The sequence below is a fragment of the Oreochromis niloticus genome, linkage group LG11, assembly GCF_001858045.2.
Source record: "Oreochromis niloticus isolate F11D_XX linkage group LG11, O_niloticus_UMD_NMBU, whole genome shotgun sequence".
NCBI lineage: Eukaryota > Metazoa > Chordata > Actinopteri > Cichliformes > Cichlidae > Oreochromis > Oreochromis niloticus.
Window position 1 is genome coordinate 24533083 of NC_031976.2, and position 18181 is coordinate 24551263.

General features: G+C 38.5%; 2 protein-coding genes across 5 annotated transcripts in view; both read right to left on the minus strand.

The window, feature by feature from the left end:
- Positions 1 to 1217: 1217 nt before the first annotated feature.
- LOC106098623 (carcinoembryonic antigen-related cell adhesion molecule 5-like) overlaps positions 1218 to 18181 on the minus strand; it is a 54610-nt gene continuing 37646 nt past the window's right edge. For 2 of the 3 annotated variants that reach the window (XM_025911654.1, XM_025911656.1), the window contains exons 3-8: positions 4583 to 4861; positions 3991 to 4257; positions 2520 to 2792; positions 2104 to 2361; positions 1709 to 1740; positions 1218 to 1382 (exon numbers count right to left, since the gene is read on the minus strand). In XM_025911654.1, coding sequence (XP_025767439.1) covers positions 1721 to 1740; positions 2104 to 2361; positions 2520 to 2792; positions 3991 to 4257; positions 4583 to 4861 — 1097 coding nt within the window. In that variant the 3' untranslated portion in view covers positions 1218 to 1382; positions 1709 to 1720. Of the gene's footprint in view, positions 1383 to 1708; positions 1741 to 2103; positions 2362 to 2519; positions 2793 to 3990; positions 4258 to 4582; positions 4862 to 5380; positions 5705 to 6434; positions 6665 to 18181 lie in introns of those variants that run through there. The other variant, XM_025911655.1, reaches the window with a different exon arrangement.
- The window catches only part of LOC102080988 (carcinoembryonic antigen-related cell adhesion molecule 5), a 100733-nt gene continuing 93763 nt past the window's right edge, over positions 11212 to 18181 (minus strand). The window contains exons 7-9 of one of the 2 annotated variants that reach the window (XM_025911651.1): positions 13213 to 13318; positions 11629 to 11660; positions 11212 to 11500 (exon numbers count right to left, since the gene is read on the minus strand). In XM_025911651.1, coding sequence (XP_025767436.1) covers positions 11448 to 11500; positions 11629 to 11660; positions 13213 to 13318 — 191 coding nt within the window. In that variant the 3' untranslated portion in view covers positions 11212 to 11447. The remainder of the gene's footprint in view (positions 11501 to 11628; positions 11661 to 13212; positions 13319 to 18181) is intronic. The other variant, XM_025911652.1, reaches the window with a different exon arrangement.

Genomic DNA, 18181 nt, shown 5'->3' on the forward strand with positions numbered 1-18181 from the left:
ATCTGGGTCAGAATAATGAATAATATCACAAACTGACCATCTACTAGTGCCAGTTTTAATAAATAAATATATTAATATAAATATATACTTGTGAGTAATTTCATACAGAATTTTTGTTATTACTGCAGCTCACACTTTGGGAATCACTGCTCTAAGGACTGCACAGCTTCTGCCACAAGGTGGCATGCAAAGGTCAATGATCAGTTAATGAGTAAGGATGTATTAGTTGCCAGTGTTTTTCCAGTAATAAATGAGTCCTGAGATAGACTTTGGGTTTGATGGTTGGACTCTAATCTTTTGCACATTGCAAGGTTTTATCAGTGGCTATAAAACCATTAGCCTATTTTATACCATTTCATTTTTACTGGTAAGAATCTACTGATCACCTTATTTTAGAAATTGAAGGTGTTCAGTGAAAACTACTGCCACAATTCTGTTAAAAAAAGCCAATTAAGGCTATGCTTCTGTTTTTAAAAATGAGAAACAAGTAAACAGAAGCACTAATACAACATCCAGCTCACAACTTTTTTGTGACGACACCTTCACTGAGTTTACTGCAGAAAAAAAGGAACGCAAACATCAGCTACCAGGTTTACCAGCTGATGGAGACAATTATGAAAACAATGAGCTGGATAAATATGACTGTGTCCACAACTGTTTGAATGTTCATTTAAAAAAGAGGAAACAACAAGGTTACATTATTAAATGTATTTAAATATGAAATTTAAACAAATATTGACTACGTACATCTTTATTTGTCCTAATATGACCACTTTAAAAACTACAGTCATATGTGGGTATTTGTGTTGTGTTTGACTTTTTGTGCTACTGTGAATTAACCAATAAACATAACACGTGCACACAAGTATGATTTAGACCTTTGCTATTCAAACAGAGCAAAAAATTTACATATGTCAGTTTCTGTACTTGTATCCAATTTTGACTAATTTTTACTGTAGAAACCTCAGTTAAATATCCATGATAATATTAAGTTCAGTGAAACACAGCCGCATCACTTTTCCTCAGTCTTTAGTCACCACCCTGCACCATGTTGCAGCTTATGACATGGAAGTATCAGTTCCAAAAGTTTTATTTCATTATTGAAACCTTTAATAAGATGTAGTAGGTAAATGAGAAGTTGATGGAAAAACTCCAAATATACAACTAGAGGCTACATGTATGGAGCTTTATATAGAGCAATAAAAATTAAAAACTTATGACAGAGAAAATAGTCATTTTTATTTGTGCAAACAAATAATTTATAAGACAAAACATTTTCTTAAATCTTATCAGAAATTATACAATATCAAACCAACAAAAATGATAACTGTCCTCCTCCTGCAGCAGGTGAAGACTTCATAAATGTGTCGTCTGCAGGACATCTGATTAAAGTAAACATTTGGTTAGAATAATTTTTTCTACAGATAAAAAGAAATCTTGGTGTTTGTAAAGTTTTTACCTCTTAATAAACATTACTAATATATTTAAACTAACCTTAGAAAGGAAATCTGATCACTGGGTTTATATGTTACATTTTCTTGTCATAGAAATGGAAATGTCCCCATACATACTTTCTCCTTGTTCTTAGAAAACTATGATGCTACAGTGCACATAATTATTCATAAATACAATAAGTTTGATTCGCTAATTTCTTTATTTTGCTAAAAGAGATATGCAGAGTGACTTTAGGGTTATAAAAGATACATACCTGTATTTTTTTTCAGATGACTTTTGTGAAATCTAAACAACAGAAAAGAAGCATTATTAAATTGTGGTCTTGCACTTAGATGCAACACAAAACAGTAATACCAAACATGTGTGTTATATTTGAGTTCAACAAAAAATCCCAATGCTTATTATAAAAAAGTTTACTTTGTATTGCTGTTGTAAAGAAGCAGTGAAATGAAACTCAAGTTTGGAGAAATGGTGGATGCACTATGTGGGAACTGAGATGTTGCAAACATTTAGTGGCTAGTTGGATATTAAGTGTTAGGTATTAGAAACAACTGTTGTGTTATTATGTTCAGTTAAAGATACTGAGTGTTAAACTATCATTAGTATCATGTATACACAACATAAAAGAGTATCAGCACAAGCACATACCTGTTACAGTCAGTCCATGCACCGCTGATGATGATGTTCTCTCTGTTATATTATTCCATGCCTGACAGATGTAGTTGCCACTGTCAGATAATTCAACTTCTTCTTTAATGTACTCAGCTGAGTTGGTGAGTATCTCTGTACCATTAAAGAACCAGGTGAATCTGGCAGACGGTGTGGACTCAGCAGAGCAGGTCAGTTTTAAGGTGCCTTTGATATTTATCTTATTTGGACCTTTGATTTGAACATTTTCTGGTCCATCTGAAAAAACGGGCAAAAATAATAAATGTGTTCATTACTTTTGAATTAAAATTCTGCAATTCATGGCTATATATTATATCAATAGTGTCCTTCAAAATTCAACATTATTTTACTGTATGCATGAACAATTGATGTAAACTGATTAGGCCGTTACTTACAGTTAGCAATCATGATGTATTTAGCTTCATCACTGCTGATGGGGTTGCTGATCTGGCAAAAATATTCTCCATTGTCTTTCCTATTCACAGTGTTAAAGGTCAACACTCTGTTATTGTCAGAAAGGATCATGTTGTCAGTCGGAGTCAGGTAGGAGCCATCCTTCATCCAGTTTCTTGTAAAGACTGAGCCAGAAGCCTCACAGGTTAAGTTGACAGAGGTTCCCTCAACTGGCAGGTTTGTTGATGGTTTGACAGAAGAACCTGATATTTTCTCTGTTTGCCAAAAATAAATGTTTAAGAAAGAAGAAAAATTTAGATTTGATCAAAAGTAATTGCATAACACAAGCAAAAATTATACACTGAGAGCAGAGATGGTGAAATGAAAGAGTCCAGCTGTAAAATCAAAAATAATGATACTAAAACAGAACAAAAAACGCAGGATTTAAGGAAACTGTAGAGACATGAGATCAAACTGATTAATGAGTAACAATAAAATCAAGTCATATGTCCAACTAATAGTGCACAAAAATATACATGACTTTTTTTTAGAACATTTTTCACATAACTTCACCTTTAAAGACAAGATATGTACACTGTTGTTAAAAATGTCTGGTATCTTAGAATAAGCTATTTAACAATTTAACAGCTATTTTAAGGCTTTGCTAATGTTTTTTTCAATCTTCGTCTTAATGATGTATGAATTTGCCAGCAGATGACTAATGACAGGCAGACAAGGATAAATACAGACAACTTTTTAATTACAGCTTTTAAAAAAAGGTTTCAAAGAATCAGGAAAGTACCTTTTAACCTCATCTGTAGACACTCAGGTATACATATGCAGCTTACCATTCTCTTAACTCTTATCTGTTCTAGTTTTCTTGTTGGACTACCTTTTCAGTTTTTATTTCATTTTTCTTTTGTAATCCACAGGTTACACAGAAGCATATGCTCTATTGAGCAGCAATTTAAAAACTGACCATTTGTTTTGAACATAAGCTTCCCACCAACATGATTCTCAACAGGAAGTGCACTGTTTGTTTAAGATGAAAAAAATTTCACTTAATGAAAACTGGCCTGCTATATCCAGTTTTTATGCAATCAGTGGTAGTAAACCAAAAGTTCCAGCTTTGAGGTGTAAAACCTAAATGATGATCTGAATAACAGCAAAAAGGAACAAAAAGCACCACTGAGTTGAAGGCAACTGAAATTAGCGATAATTGTCTGTTGAATCATGATAATATGAAAACATTCATTAAGATAACCTTTTGTAATCTCAAATGTTCCTGCATGATCAACCAATCTAATGTAAAATGATATGTCATGGCAGTTTCAATGAAACAAAGATTTTACAAGAGAAAGTAGAAATTACTGTAGATACAGGGAGATTGTGACATCTATTTGACAAACATCAACACTGTATGTAGAAAACCTTTTATTTCCATCTTAGCCAGTACTAATAAATTACACTTACCCAGCACAGTGATGGCTGAAGGCTGAGATGTTTGAGATCTCAGAGTTTTGCTGTTAAAGGCCTGACAGCTGTAGTTTCCACTCTGACTCATCTGAACATTCATCAGTCTGAGCTCTGATCCAGTATCAGGCAGCTGATCTCCATTCAGAAACCACTTAAACTGGGCAGGAAGTCTGGATCCAACTGAGCAGGTGAGGCTGATGTCTGACCCTACAGCAAAGTATCCTTGTGGTGGAGATAATATCAAATTTATATTTTCTGGACCATCTAAAGGTAAAGGTAAAAGAAAAAAAGTGTCACAGTATGAAAAGTAAAGGTATATTTAGCATTTTTTGTGAATTTGTGTAGCTCATTTCAACTTCAGTACCTGTTATTTTTTCCCAACATTAAATAAATCTCTATCCAGTGTAAATAAATAGAATAACACACTGTGTGATGTAAACTGTCATAGTTTTACAATGGAGTTGATTAGACTGAAAAATATGTTTATCAAGTTTTATCCTTCTTACTAAACTGAAGCAATAATCTGATCTTTCTCTGATGTTTGCAAGCAAACATTTTCACTTTAATGAGTTTCTAAGTAGTAACTCACAGCTGATGGAGAGGTTTACTGGATCACTGGTACCAATACTGACAGGATTGGACACACTACACCTGAATGGTCCCTGGTCAGAGCGGGTCACAGTGATTATAGTCAGACTGGAGCCTCCATCAGTGAGCTGAACTCTGTCACTTGTTGTAACCTCAGAGCTGCCGTTCAACCAGAGGAAAGAGAGAGAGGATCCAGAGGCAGAGCAGGACAGAGAGACAGAACCACTGAACTCAACCAAGTCTGTGCTGCTGGAAGTTACCAACACATTGGAGACTTTCTCTGTGAAAGAAAAACAGAATAGTTTCATTGTTGGCATCAACAATAGAAAATCAGCATTAAAATAAACCATGTCATGAAAAGGGGTATTTATTATATAACCAATCTAAAAAGAAACAATAGCAATAATAAAATTATCGATAAAACCTTTAATGAAGTACTGTACCAGTCAAAACACCGAAAAAATTTAATTTGCGTAATTTACAACATCTACTCCATTTAAGTGACTATTCTGAACAGAATAATTAAGACAAATTGAGTCTTCAGCCCGTTCCTTACAATATGGTGTTCAATACTACCTTTAAATAAGACATTCAGTTTCTTACAGCCACTTTGTAAAATCTTTAATACCACAATCTTAATAATGACACAAATTATTGCCAGTGTGCATTATTGCAGTGAGTACAGATGTAAGAAACATGCACTAATAATTACATACAATTTTTTTACATGTTAATTTAACGTAAACTTGTTTAAATAATACAAATGCAATTAGGTTGTTGGATTTCGACATCTGCTCACCGTATATCACCAGAGTAGTACGGCCATTCAGGAATGTTCCATCTTGTACAATGTTAACAAAGTATTCTCCAGTGTCATTCAGAGTGAGACTCCTGAGCTCCAAAGACGCAGTAGATGGGAAGAAAGTGATCCTGCCTTCATACTCAGGTCCAATAGTGTTTTCTGAGTTAGTTACGAATATTATAGGCGTAGAGAAATTAACATTCCAGTTCACAGATGTAAACGGTTTCTCTGTTGGAGTCAGTGTTGTAGTGAACATCACCGTCTCTCCTACAGCTGCATTCAGAGGACCATCAGGCAACACACCAGATCCTTCAGTCAAACCTAGAGGAGATTTATTATTATTATTTGTTTGAGGGAGAATTTAATGGGAAAATTGCAATATAAGAAACTGGCTGATTTTTTCCCCCCATAAGAGAAAGCAGGTAGTGAAAAATTGTTCTATAATGTTCAATATGAAGGAGAATAAATCACTGAATGATGCTGAAGTCGTTGTTTTTATTTAAAATCCCGCCCCCCCCAAACTAAAAACACTGACAAATCTAAGAAAACAGGGAAATGCAGAACACATAAGAGAAACTGTAAAAACTTGAGAAGAAGGAGTGATTGACTCAAGAACAACCTGACCAAAGGCTTTTCTCATTTCTTTAATTGATGAGGTCTTTAATTTAGTCCTCTGGACTGTGACCCGCATTTCAGTGTCAGTACTGCTGAAGGCTGTTTCAATTCTTAAAATGCATCCGGAGGACAGAGTAGTGTTACAGAGGAGATACATCTATAGCCATAATCAAAGATGCTCTGGCCTATTTTTTTGCAGATGTTGTTTCAATCTTCAGTGTATAAATGAGGTATAAGACGGCTGGAAAAGATAAACCATGGTGTGAAGAAGGCTCAGACAAACAATGATCTGAACCCAGAAGTTGTTATAGTTTGTAAGATTAACAACTGACTAAACTTTCTACCTGTCACTGTTTATCTGTTTGCAAATAAATGTGTGAGAAAAATGAAAATGAATGAAAAATAAATGTTATCTAATGTATGATGAGGTGCTCACCTGATAAGATCACGAGAATGATGAAGTACATCAGAGCCATTTCCATTTCAAAATGTGGTCTTTCCCTCTTTGACTTTTCCTTTTATGATTTCATGATACATGAACGGCACGATGTTACAGAATATGAAGGCAGAACAAGGAAGTAATCAAGTTGTTCACAAAGGTTTATTTATTATTATTAATCATTAACAGATTTATATGGTAAACTTTCATTTCCTCATTCTGTTCTTGCTGTTGACAAATCCCAAGCAATTTGATTAATCATAACATTACATTTTAAATTCATTTTAAAGTTTAAATTCCATGTTTTATGTAAAGTTCCTGCTTCTAATTCACATAAAAAAAATGAATTGAGCTCTATTAAACTGCTAAAACTGTTAGGGACACAAGTGAGATTTAAGACAATGAGTTCCTGATCACATTCATATAAAAGGGACACAAATGGAAACAACAACATTTGCAAATATTCACTGACAGTTTGCAGGGTAACCAGAACTCTGAGCTGCTGCTGCTTGTTAAAAAATAAACCCACTAACAAGCAAACTCTACATGTATGATTTTGAGTCTGTTAGCTAAATAATGCTAATCTACAGATAGCATTTGTGGCCAGTGTTTGTGGACTGTAAGAGCCAACCACTGACCATCATAGACAATCACGCCACATCCCGAGCCACAGCCACCACCCCAACCTTTACACTTTGGTCAAACAGCTTCTTTCGATAAGCAACGAGTGGAGCCAGGAGTCCACCCAGGAGATGATAATAAGACTGTTTCCCACACCAACCTTCTGAGGAATTTCCCATTTCTAAAGTTGATTTCTACAAGGCCAGACAAGTATGACTTGACAAAATCAAAAATCTAAATTAGTAGTTGTCATGAAAAATATATTGTCTTGCAAGAGGCAGTAGTTGTAAAAATGGCTACCAACTTTTCAAATGGCTAACGCATTTGATAAAACAGAGTAATAATAACAGATTATCTGCACCAGTGCTGGTACTTGTGCTGTGATATGAATTCCCTGAGACATTAAATTATCGTCTAAGCCCAGGGTAAGAGTTTCTACCTTCATTGACACATTCATACAATTACAGGACAGCAGTATTTGTTGGGTATTTCTTCTTCAGTAACCTTTCACACTAACTATGTGTTAATCGACCTCTCTGCATTGAATCATACTTGTTATTATTCTCTGACTCTCTTCCACAGCACACACTCTCTTCTTTTACCCTGTCTTCCTTCTCTCACCCCGCAGCAGATGGTCGCCCCCCCTCCCTTAGCCTGGTTCTGCCGGAGGTTTCTTCCTGTTAAAAGGGAGTTTTTCCTTCCCACTGTCACCAAAGTGCTTGCTCATAGGGGGTCATAAGATTTTATGTTTTTCTTATTGAAGGGTCTACCTTACAATATAAAGCGCTTTGAGGCGACTTTTGTGGTGATTTGGGACTATATAAATAAAACTGAATTGAATAATGATGTGAGGACTCAGCCAAACAGTTGCCTGAAATCTATAAGTTGTTTAAATTAAGATGATCAGCTGCCTGATTAAAGTTTCTACCCTTTCTCATTTTTGTGTGATTAAAAAGAAGTACAGTGGTCCCTCGTTTATCGCAGGAGTTATGTTCTAAAGATAACCTGCGATAGGTGAAATCCCGCAGGTGCCTTTGCCTTTGGTTTTGCACTGCCCGGTGCCTTTGACGCAGAACACAATGCGCTACAGTCAGAGGTTGGAGCACTGTGAAATATTATTAAAGTGATCACTCAAAAACCACCAAAAAACATGTAGCCCAACATCACCAGCTAATCTGCTACAGCATTTCATTTAGCTATTTGGCAGTTTAACAGTTATATACACTACACAAGGAGGAGGACTGTGTTAAATCAGCTCTGTCTCTTGAGGTCGAGACAAAGAATCTTATAAACGTGATGCACTGCATTCTGTTAAGTGAGAAACTCCCAATAACACATCCATAATTCTCCAGTACTGATGAATCGCCCTAAAACTCCCAAACATTACATATGCAAAACAAAGAGAGTCACTGAACATAATGGCTCATTAGGCTGACTCTGAGTTTTATGGTTGGACTTTCATCCTTTGCACACTGTAAGGTCTTATCAGTGCCTATAAAACCTTCAGCCCATTTCTTTGTATCATTTCAGTGGCTTTTATAGTCCTATCGATCACCTTGTTTTATACATTTAAGGGTTCAGTAAAAATTTGCTGCCAAAGTTTTAAGAACGTCCACATTAGGCTAAGCTTCTGTTATTCAAGGAATTTCATATCAAAAAAAAAAAAAAAAAGATAGACTAAAGAACAACAGAAGCATGATTTACATCATTAATATAAAACATAGACAGACTGAAAACTGCAACATCCAATTCTGAACTTTTTTTGTGACCACACTTTCACTAAGCGGTTTACAGTTTGCAGAAACTACTGTAGAACCTCAGGGGCAATTAAATATTATACACAGCTTTACCACTTTCCTCAATGTCTTTAGTCACCATCCTGCCCTCAAAACCACAGAAAATCCACATGTTGCAGTGTATAAAACAAAAGTATCAGATTCCGGTTTTATTTAATCATTGAGACCTTTTATAACATGTAGGTAGAGCCATTCCCAAAGTCAGCAGTACTGTGGCCCACTTAAAAACCAGAAAATCCTGTGGGGTCCATCCAATGTTAAATCTTCACTCTTATTAAAATACAAGAGAAAGAGTGATGTATTTTATTGAATTTTAAAAAAAATCCAAAACACATAAACAACACAGGTTTATGGCTAAAAATTGCGAATGCTATCAATTCACATGCAAAGCAACTGCGACACAAAGAGGAGTAAAATCAGATCAGAGTAATGAGTAAAATCATAAACTAACAAACTCCTGTTACCAGTTTTAATTAAAGTTTAAAAAAAAAAATTTCCACTTTAAATAAATTTAAATAAATATGTAACTGTAAATACTATAATTTCAAACTGAATTTCAGTTATCTGCAAATTCATGTAATTACAGAACCACATTTGGTAACTGATGAGTAATAAGTTTAAATAAAACAAGGGACACAAATGTGATGTGTTGGTTGTTTTATATATACAGAACCAGCTAAGGTGTACACTCAGTGGCAGGGGAACAATATGAGAACAGCACCCCCAGGGCTGGAGACTGAGAAATACTGAAAGAGCATATGGGAGAAGGACGCAACCCATAACAGCAATGCTCAGTGGCTAGTGGATCTGAGGGCAGACCACAGCTACCTCCCTGAACAGGGTCCAGTAACCATCACAGTGGCAGACATCCAAGAAAGGGTCTCCAATATGAAGAGTTGGACAGCACCAGGCCCCGACATGGTTCACGCCTACTGGCTAAAGAAGTTGACTGCACTCCATGAGCGTCTGGCAGCACAAATGAACCAGCTGCTAGTTGACGAGAGACACCCAGAATGACTGACCAAAGGGACCGCTCCCCTCCAACTACCGACCAATAACCTGCCTCAGCACCAGATGGAAGCTCCTGTCAGGCATCATAGCAGCTAAGATCATCATCATCATCATCATCATCATCGTTTATTTATATAGCACTTTAAAAACACATAAGGCTGACCAAAGTGCTGAACAATAAAACATAATAGATGAACAGGCACATGGCTTGATACATGAGCGGGGCACAGAAAGGGATGGGCAAGAACACCTGAGGCGCAAAACACCAGCTACTGGTAGACCGAACAATCAGCCGAGACTGCAAGACCTGACTGACCAACCTGTGCACTGCCTGGATTGATTACAAGAAGGCCTATGACTCAATGCCCCACACCTGGATCCTGGAATGCCTAGAAGTGTACAAGATCAACAGGACCCTAAGAGCCTTCATCAGGAACTCAATGGGGATGTGGCGTACAACACTAGAGGCCAACCTCAAGCCCATAGCACAAGTCACCATCAAGTGCGGGATCTACCAAGGAGATGCTCTGTCCCCACTGCTGTTTTGCATCGGCCTGAATCCCCTCAGTGAGATCATTGACAAGACTGGCTACAGATACAGACTACAGAATGGAGCAGTTGTCAGCCACCTCCTGTACATGGATGACATCAAGCTGTATGCCAAGAGTGAACGAGACATCGATTCACTGATCCACACCACCGGGATATACAGCAATGACACTGGAATGTCGTTCGGACTGGAGAAATGTAGTCGGATAATAACAAAGAGAGGGAAGGTAGTCAGAACTGAGGGGACTGAACTACCAGAAGGCAACATTGCAGACACAGAGGACAGCTACAAGTACCTGGGGATCCCGCAGGCGAATGGGAATCATGAAGAGGCTGCTAGGAAAGCTGCAACCACGAAGTACCTGCAGAGGGTCAGGCAAGTCCTGAGAAGTCAGCTGAAGGGTAAGAACAAGATCCGGGCTATCAACACCTACGCCCTGCCCGTGATCAGGCACCCTGCTGGGATAATAAGCTGGCCAAAGGAGAAGCCACTGACATCAAGACAAGAAAGCTCCTGACCATGCATGGAGGGTTTCACCCCAAGTCCAGCACCCTGAGGCTGTACACTAAGTGGAAGGAAGGAGGCCGGGGGACTTCCACATACAGACGGACAAAATGGTGGTGGCTAACCAACTGGACATAGTGGTGGTAGACAAACAGAAGAAGACTGTAGTGATAGATGTAGCAATTCCCAATGACAGCACCATCAGAAAGAAGGAACACGAGAAGCTTGAGAAATACCAGTGGTAATCAGAGCACTAGGTGCAATGACTCCCAAACTAGGCGAGTGGCTCCAGCAGATTTATTTTACATGCAGAGTAATAATCTATTAGTTAAAACATCTTAACATATCTTGTTTAACAAACCAACAAAAATTACAATGTTACTCCTCCTGCAGCAGGTGAAGACTTCAAAAAATCTACAGAAAAAGGAAAATATTCTTGTTAATTATCAAAACTGTTCCTTCTTAAATAACAGTGATAATAAATGTTAAACTTGCCTTGAAAAGTAAAGGTCATCACTGAGTTTGTATTTATATTTTCTTGTCATATATGGAAATGTTCTCATACATATTTTCTTCTTGTTCTAAGAAAGCAAAGATTTGTTACAGTGCATGTAGGAATCCATTAAAACAATAATTCTCTAATTTCTTTATTTTGCTATAACAAATGTGTAAGGTGACTTTAGATTTAAAAAAGAAAAAAATAACATACCTGCATTTTGTTTCTGAGGATTTTTGTTGAATCTAAATATTAGAAATGAAGCATTATTAAAATGTGGTCATGCAATAGATGCAACACAAAACTGTAACTCTAATGTTATATTTGAATTTAACAAGAAATTCCAGTATTTATGATGAATATGTTTATTTTGCACGATTAACATAAACAAGCAGTGAAAAGAATTTATTCTCCTTCATGATTACTCTGAGACCAGCAGAAACAGAATGTTAGCAAGTGTCTATTTTAACAATAGGAACCATTTGTTGAATTGTACCACTGAATTCTAGACATTTTTCTACACTGAAAAAAAGAAAGGATTGTCCATCTTGGATTTATGTAAGCATCTTGCGCGTATTCAACACAATTGCCTCATGCTTTAAAGTTAAGTGTAACAAATAGTGTCGATACTATATGATATGCAGAGTGAGTATATTAAATTGTTCAATAAGTCAATAATATAGCAATGTTAAATCTCATGATACCACACATGATTTCATCTCACGCGCTTCGGATCGTGGTTCGATCCAAAGCGCGAGCAGTCAAGCAGTCGCCTCTCAGTCGACATTGGGTGGTTGTTACATTTACGAATTCTAACTAGTAATTTGAACAAAATAATTTCATGTTTCTATGGTGAATGTAATTAAATCATGTAGGATCTGTATGAAATTCAGCAGCTTAATTTGTTATTGCTGAGATGACATGATAGAATCTAGTAAGAGTGGTCAGTTGCTGGACTCATGAAATTCACAAGATCACATGAGATTTCAAACTGCAGGAAAATTACCAGAGTTATAAAAGGCAGACAACTACACACACACACCACGTGTATCCTCTCACTGTTTATTGTGGTTTAATGGTGTGGTGGCTAGCACTGTTGCCTCACAGCAAGAAGATCCTGGGTTCAGTCCTTGGCTAGTTTGCAGTGGGTTCTCTCTGGTTTCCTCCCACAGTTAAAAGTCATGCAATTAGAGTTAGGTTAACTGGTGATTCCAAATTGCCCATGAATATGAGTGCAAATGGTTGTTTGTCTCTATGTGGTGGGCTGTTCAGGGTGTACCCTGCCTTTTAACCTATAACTTCGGGGTTATGCCCCAACCCCCCTACAACCCGGATGAAGATAGGAGGATGGTAGTTGTTGTAAATCCATTCAATTTTTATGTTAACCAGACTCTAGACTTTGTTGAACATGATGTAATTATTTCGTAATAGAAGACAACATGTAGTATGTGACCAAGTAGTATCGGGGTAATAGTTATTGAATAGCGTTGGAATAAAATGACAAAATTGTGAAGGATTAAGATATTCCAAGAGCTCAACCTACTTCATCTAAACATGTTCCAATCACGTTTTATCAACACAAAATGCACAGGTTTATTGGATATGAATAAGTTGTGTTGATTTAACTAAGTTGTTTAAGCTTCTGCAAAGGAAAAACAATTGTGTGCAACCAGTGTCCACTATTGAATGAACTAAATCCAACATGCTCTTTTCTTCGGTGTATGATTACACTAATTATGTATATTTAAAGAAGAAACATGTTTTTCCAGTGATATTTCAAATAAATTCTTCTCTTACCTTTTCTTATAAATGTAGTACCCTCCACCAACAGCTGCAGTGACGATGAAACAACAAGCGATTACTATTCCAGCGATGCAACCAGGAGCACATCCTGATGATCGATCTGGAAAAGGATAAATAAAGACTAGAAAGCGAAAATTTCAGAAGAAATTTTATGTGTGCCTATGCCGCTGCTAATCACTGTAGTTTGCCATTCATACGGCTACAGAGAGCAAAACTCAGAAGAGCAGCCATTCTCCACCATGAACTATGGTAAAAACAAACACCGCTCACGCTTCACAGATGACAGCTTACAGTTTTGTGTAAAGATGAAGTTACTTTGTACAGCGCCGATTTGCAGACGCTGTGCACACAGGTTCATGAGCAGAAGTCCCATTGTACCACGGCAGACCCGACAATGTTTGCATGAACACACTTTGAAGCATTACATTATAGACCACTTTTCACACATGCATTCACTTTTTGTTTTTTGTTATTTTTACACAGTGTTCTGAATTATGAACAATGGTCTACAGCAGGGGTGGGCAATTCCAGGCCCCGAGGGCCGGTGTCCTGCAGGTTTTAGATCTCACCTTGGGTCAACACACCTGAATCACATGATTAGTTCGTTATCAGGCCTTTGGAGAACAGGATATGTTGAGGAGCTAATTTAGCCATTTAAATCAGCTGTGTTGGTTCAAGGACACATCTAAAACCTGCAGGGACACCGGCCCTCGGGGCCTGGAATTGCCCACCCCTGGTCTACAGCCAATCCTGTGTATTATTATACAAACTTTGGTTGTGAGATTCAGATAACTATTTAATAAAAGCTAAATATTTTATATGAGAGTAAGAAAGAAAAGTATATCTTTGTGTCCACCTTTCTCTGTTAATGCCCCCCCCTAAAAGCTTTGCTAGATCCGCCCCTGCACAGTTACCAGCTGTCAGCTACACAAAAAAGGAGCTTGGTCTTTGTCTCTCAGAAACAACTCATAACTTCCCTTCAACTCATTCATGTCACCTAAAGTGTAAACCTGTTTCTCCATCACCAGTTCAGCTCTGATGATTCAGTAAGGACATCTCCTGATTTCATCTTCATGCTCCAGCAAACATCAGCTGATACTAGAAATTAAAATCAAAAGAATTCTAACAACAGCTGATCAAGCTTAAACGTGCTGCTGTTGTTTAGCGCGATAAATAAGAGCGAACAGCCGATCATTGATCAGTTTCATGATTGACGTTTCAACACGCGAGAGAATGACAGGGGAGGCTTCGTAACGACAGAATAAATCATAATGTTTTCTCTGAATGTGGGACGATTCCGTTTGTACAGCACGGCAACTCTATGAACTAACCCTAATGAATAAAATAAAGTCCAACGTCAGTAACTTAGTGCGCACACAGCTGTATATAAACTCCCGTGGCATTACGATTGTAAAAGGTCAACGAAAATAAATTACACCTAAACTCGGTTTATATCTGACCCAAATAGAGAGCGACCGGGTGCTGACACGAGTTTCACCCGCCTCAATATAAGCCAAGCCTGGGTGCTTTTTCACGAAGGGTTGCTAGCGGCGCGAGCTAACTATGCTAGCGGCGCTAGCTAGCTAGCCGGCTATCAGCAACACATAAGAGAACTGCTGCTAAATAAACTACACCTAAACTCGGTTTATATCTGACCCAAATAGAGAGCGACCGGGTGCTGACACGAGTTTCACCCGCCTCAATATAAGCCAAGCCTGGGTGCTTTTTCACCAAGGGTTGCTAGCGGCGCTAGCTAACTATGCTAGCGGCGCTAGCTAGCTAGCCGGCTATCAGCAACACATAAGAGAACTGCTGCTAAATAAACTACACCTAAACTCGGTTTATATCTGACCCAAATAGAGTGCAGGTCATAACTTCTTACCTGAAATTCAGTTCACCTCACGCTCCTGCCTTCGCTTTCCCTGATCCACGATTGACCTCCGCGTTAGCAAACACCGGTCGATCGGCGGTAGCCTCACCGCCTTTTATGTCTCGTTCGCGGCATGTCCTTTCTGTCACACACCGGTGGATAGCTGCCCTCTGTTGTAGCTCCACCGCCAAACAACTCAGTTATTTTTTTCCACATCGACATCAGCTGATACTAGAAATTAGAAGCAAATGAATTCTAACAACAGCTGATCAAGCTTAAACGTGCAGCTGTTGTTTAGGCGATAAACAAACAAGAGCGAAAAGCCGATCATTGATCAGTTTCATGATTGAAGTTGCAACAGGCAGAGAATGACAGGGGAGGCTTCGTAACGACAGAATAAATCATAATATTTTCTGTGAATGTGGCACGATTCCGTTTGTACGGCAACTCTACGAACTAACCATTATGAATAAAATAAAGTCCAACGTCAGTAACTTAGCGCGCACACAGCTGTATATAAACTCCCGTCGTGCTAGCTAGCGAGAGAGAGAGAGTCCCCTCGCTATCCATTTGCAGCCAAGTGCGGCAGCTAGCTAGGTAGCCGGCTAGCTGTCAGGCAGGACCGACGTCGTCAGAGCACTGTCGCTAAATATGGGATGTCTTGATAAAACAAGCAGATATTTGAAGTTTACACACCTACATTCTCGCCTGAAAATATCTTAAAAGCTTATTTTGTGACCTAGAAACACGAATAAAAGACATATAAAACGAAGTGGTGGCCGCCATTGTTCACTCTGTAGAGGCGTGCTATGAATTGTGGGATATTGAGTTTTCCACCAAGCATTACCGTAACTTTTGAATGATTTGCGCAACCTTAAAAATTCCAATGGCTCCTGAAAGCAGCGACGCTGTGCGCACCGTTGAAATTGTCATCATTACGGTAATCCAAATAAGGGTAGACAGGCTGTACCACTCCCGGCATACCACTAGAGAGAGCCAACACACCACAAATGAAGTCTGTTTATTTGGCGCCAAAAGATGAATTGGCCCAAATTTGCACTAAAATCTAAATATTTCAAAAACTATAAAAGTTATAAACACCAAAAGTCAGACCATACTAGTCCAGCTTCAGCCGCACAAAATGATGTAACATATGTAACCCTATTGTCAAAGCTGTTTGGCAGAGGAGCGCGGGAAAATTTTCACTAAAATATTAATATTTAAAAAACTATAAAATTCATAAACACCAAAAGTCATAGCACACCATTCCAGATCCAGCCGCACAAAATGAGGTAACATATATGAAGCTTGTCTCAAAACTGCGGGTCGAGATACACTGCAAAATTTCAGGCGGAAAAAGGAAAATAATAATAATAACTAGAAAGCGAAAATTTCAGAAGAAATTTTATGTGTGCCTATGCCGCTGCTAATCACTGTAGTTTGCCATTCATACGGCTACAGAGAGCAAAACTCAGAAGAGCAGCCATTCTCCACCATGAACTATGGTAAAAACAAACACCGCTCACGCTTCACAGATGACAGCTTACAGTTTTGTGTAAAGATGAAGTTACTTTGTACAGCGCCGATTTGCAGACGCTGTGCACACAGGTTCATGAGCAGAAGTCCCATTGTACCACGGCAGACCCGACAATGTTTGCATGAACACACTTTGAAGCATTACATTATAGACCACTTTTCACACATGCATTCACTTTTTGTTTTTGTTATTTTTACACAGTGTTCTGAATTATGAACAATGGTCTACAGGCAATCCTGTGTATTATTATACAAACTTTGGTTGTGAGATTCAGATAACTATTTAATAAAAGCTAAATATTTTATATGAGAGTAAGAAAGAAAAGTATATCTTTGTGTCCACCTTTCTCTGTTAATGCCCTAGCTCCCCCCCCCCCTAAAAGCTTTGCTAGATCCGCCCCTGCACAGTTACCAGCTGTCAGCTACACAAAAAAGGAGCTTGGTCTTTGTCTCTCAGAAACAACTCATAACTTCCCTTCAACTCATTCATGTCACCTAAAGTGTAAACCTGTTTCTCCATCACCAGTTCAGCTCTGATGATTCAGTAAGGACATCTCCTGATTTCATCTTCATGCTCCAGCAAACATCAGCTGATACTAGAAATTAAAATCAAAAGAATTCTAACAACAGCTGATCAAGCTTAAACGTGCTGCTGTTGTTTAGCGCGATAAATAAGAGCGAACAGCCGATCATTGATCAGTTTCATGGTTGACGTTTCAACACGCGAGAGAATGACAGGGGAGGCTTCGTAACGACAGAATAAATCATAATGTTTTCTCTGAATGTGGGACGATTCCGTTTGTACGGCACGGCAACTCTATGAACTAACCCTAATGAATAAAATAAAGTCCAACGTCAGTAACTTAGTGCGCACACAGCTGTATATAAACTCCCGTGGCATTACGATTGTAAAAGGTCAACGAAAATAAATTACACCTAAACTCGGTTTATATCTGACCCAAATAGAGAGCGACCGGGTGCTGACACGAGTTTCACCCGCCTCAATATAAGCCAAGCCTGGGTGCTTTTTCACGAAGGGTTGCTAGCGGCGCGAGCTAACTATGCTAGCGGCGCTAGCTAGCTAGCCGGCTATCAGCAACACATAAGAGAACTGCTGCTAAATAAACTACACCTAAACTCGGTTTATATCTGACCCAAATAGAGAGCGACCGGGTGCTGACACGAGTTTCACCCGCCTCAATATAAGCCAAGCCTGGGTGCTTTTTCACGAAGGGTTGCTAGCGGCGCGAGCTAACTATGCTAGCGGCGCTAGCTAGCTAGCCGGCTATCAGCAACACATAAGAAAACTGCTGCTAAAGAAACTACACCTAAACTCGGTTTATATCTGACCCAAATAGAGAGCGACCGGGTGCTGACACGAGTTTCACCCGCCTCAATATAAGCCAAGCCTGGGTGCTTTTTCACGAAGGGTTGCTAGCGGCGCGAGCTAACTATGCTAGCGGCGCTAGCTAGCTAGCCGGCTATCAGCAACACATAAGAGAACTGCTGCTAAATAAACTACACCTAAACTCGGTTTATATCTGACCCAAATAGAGT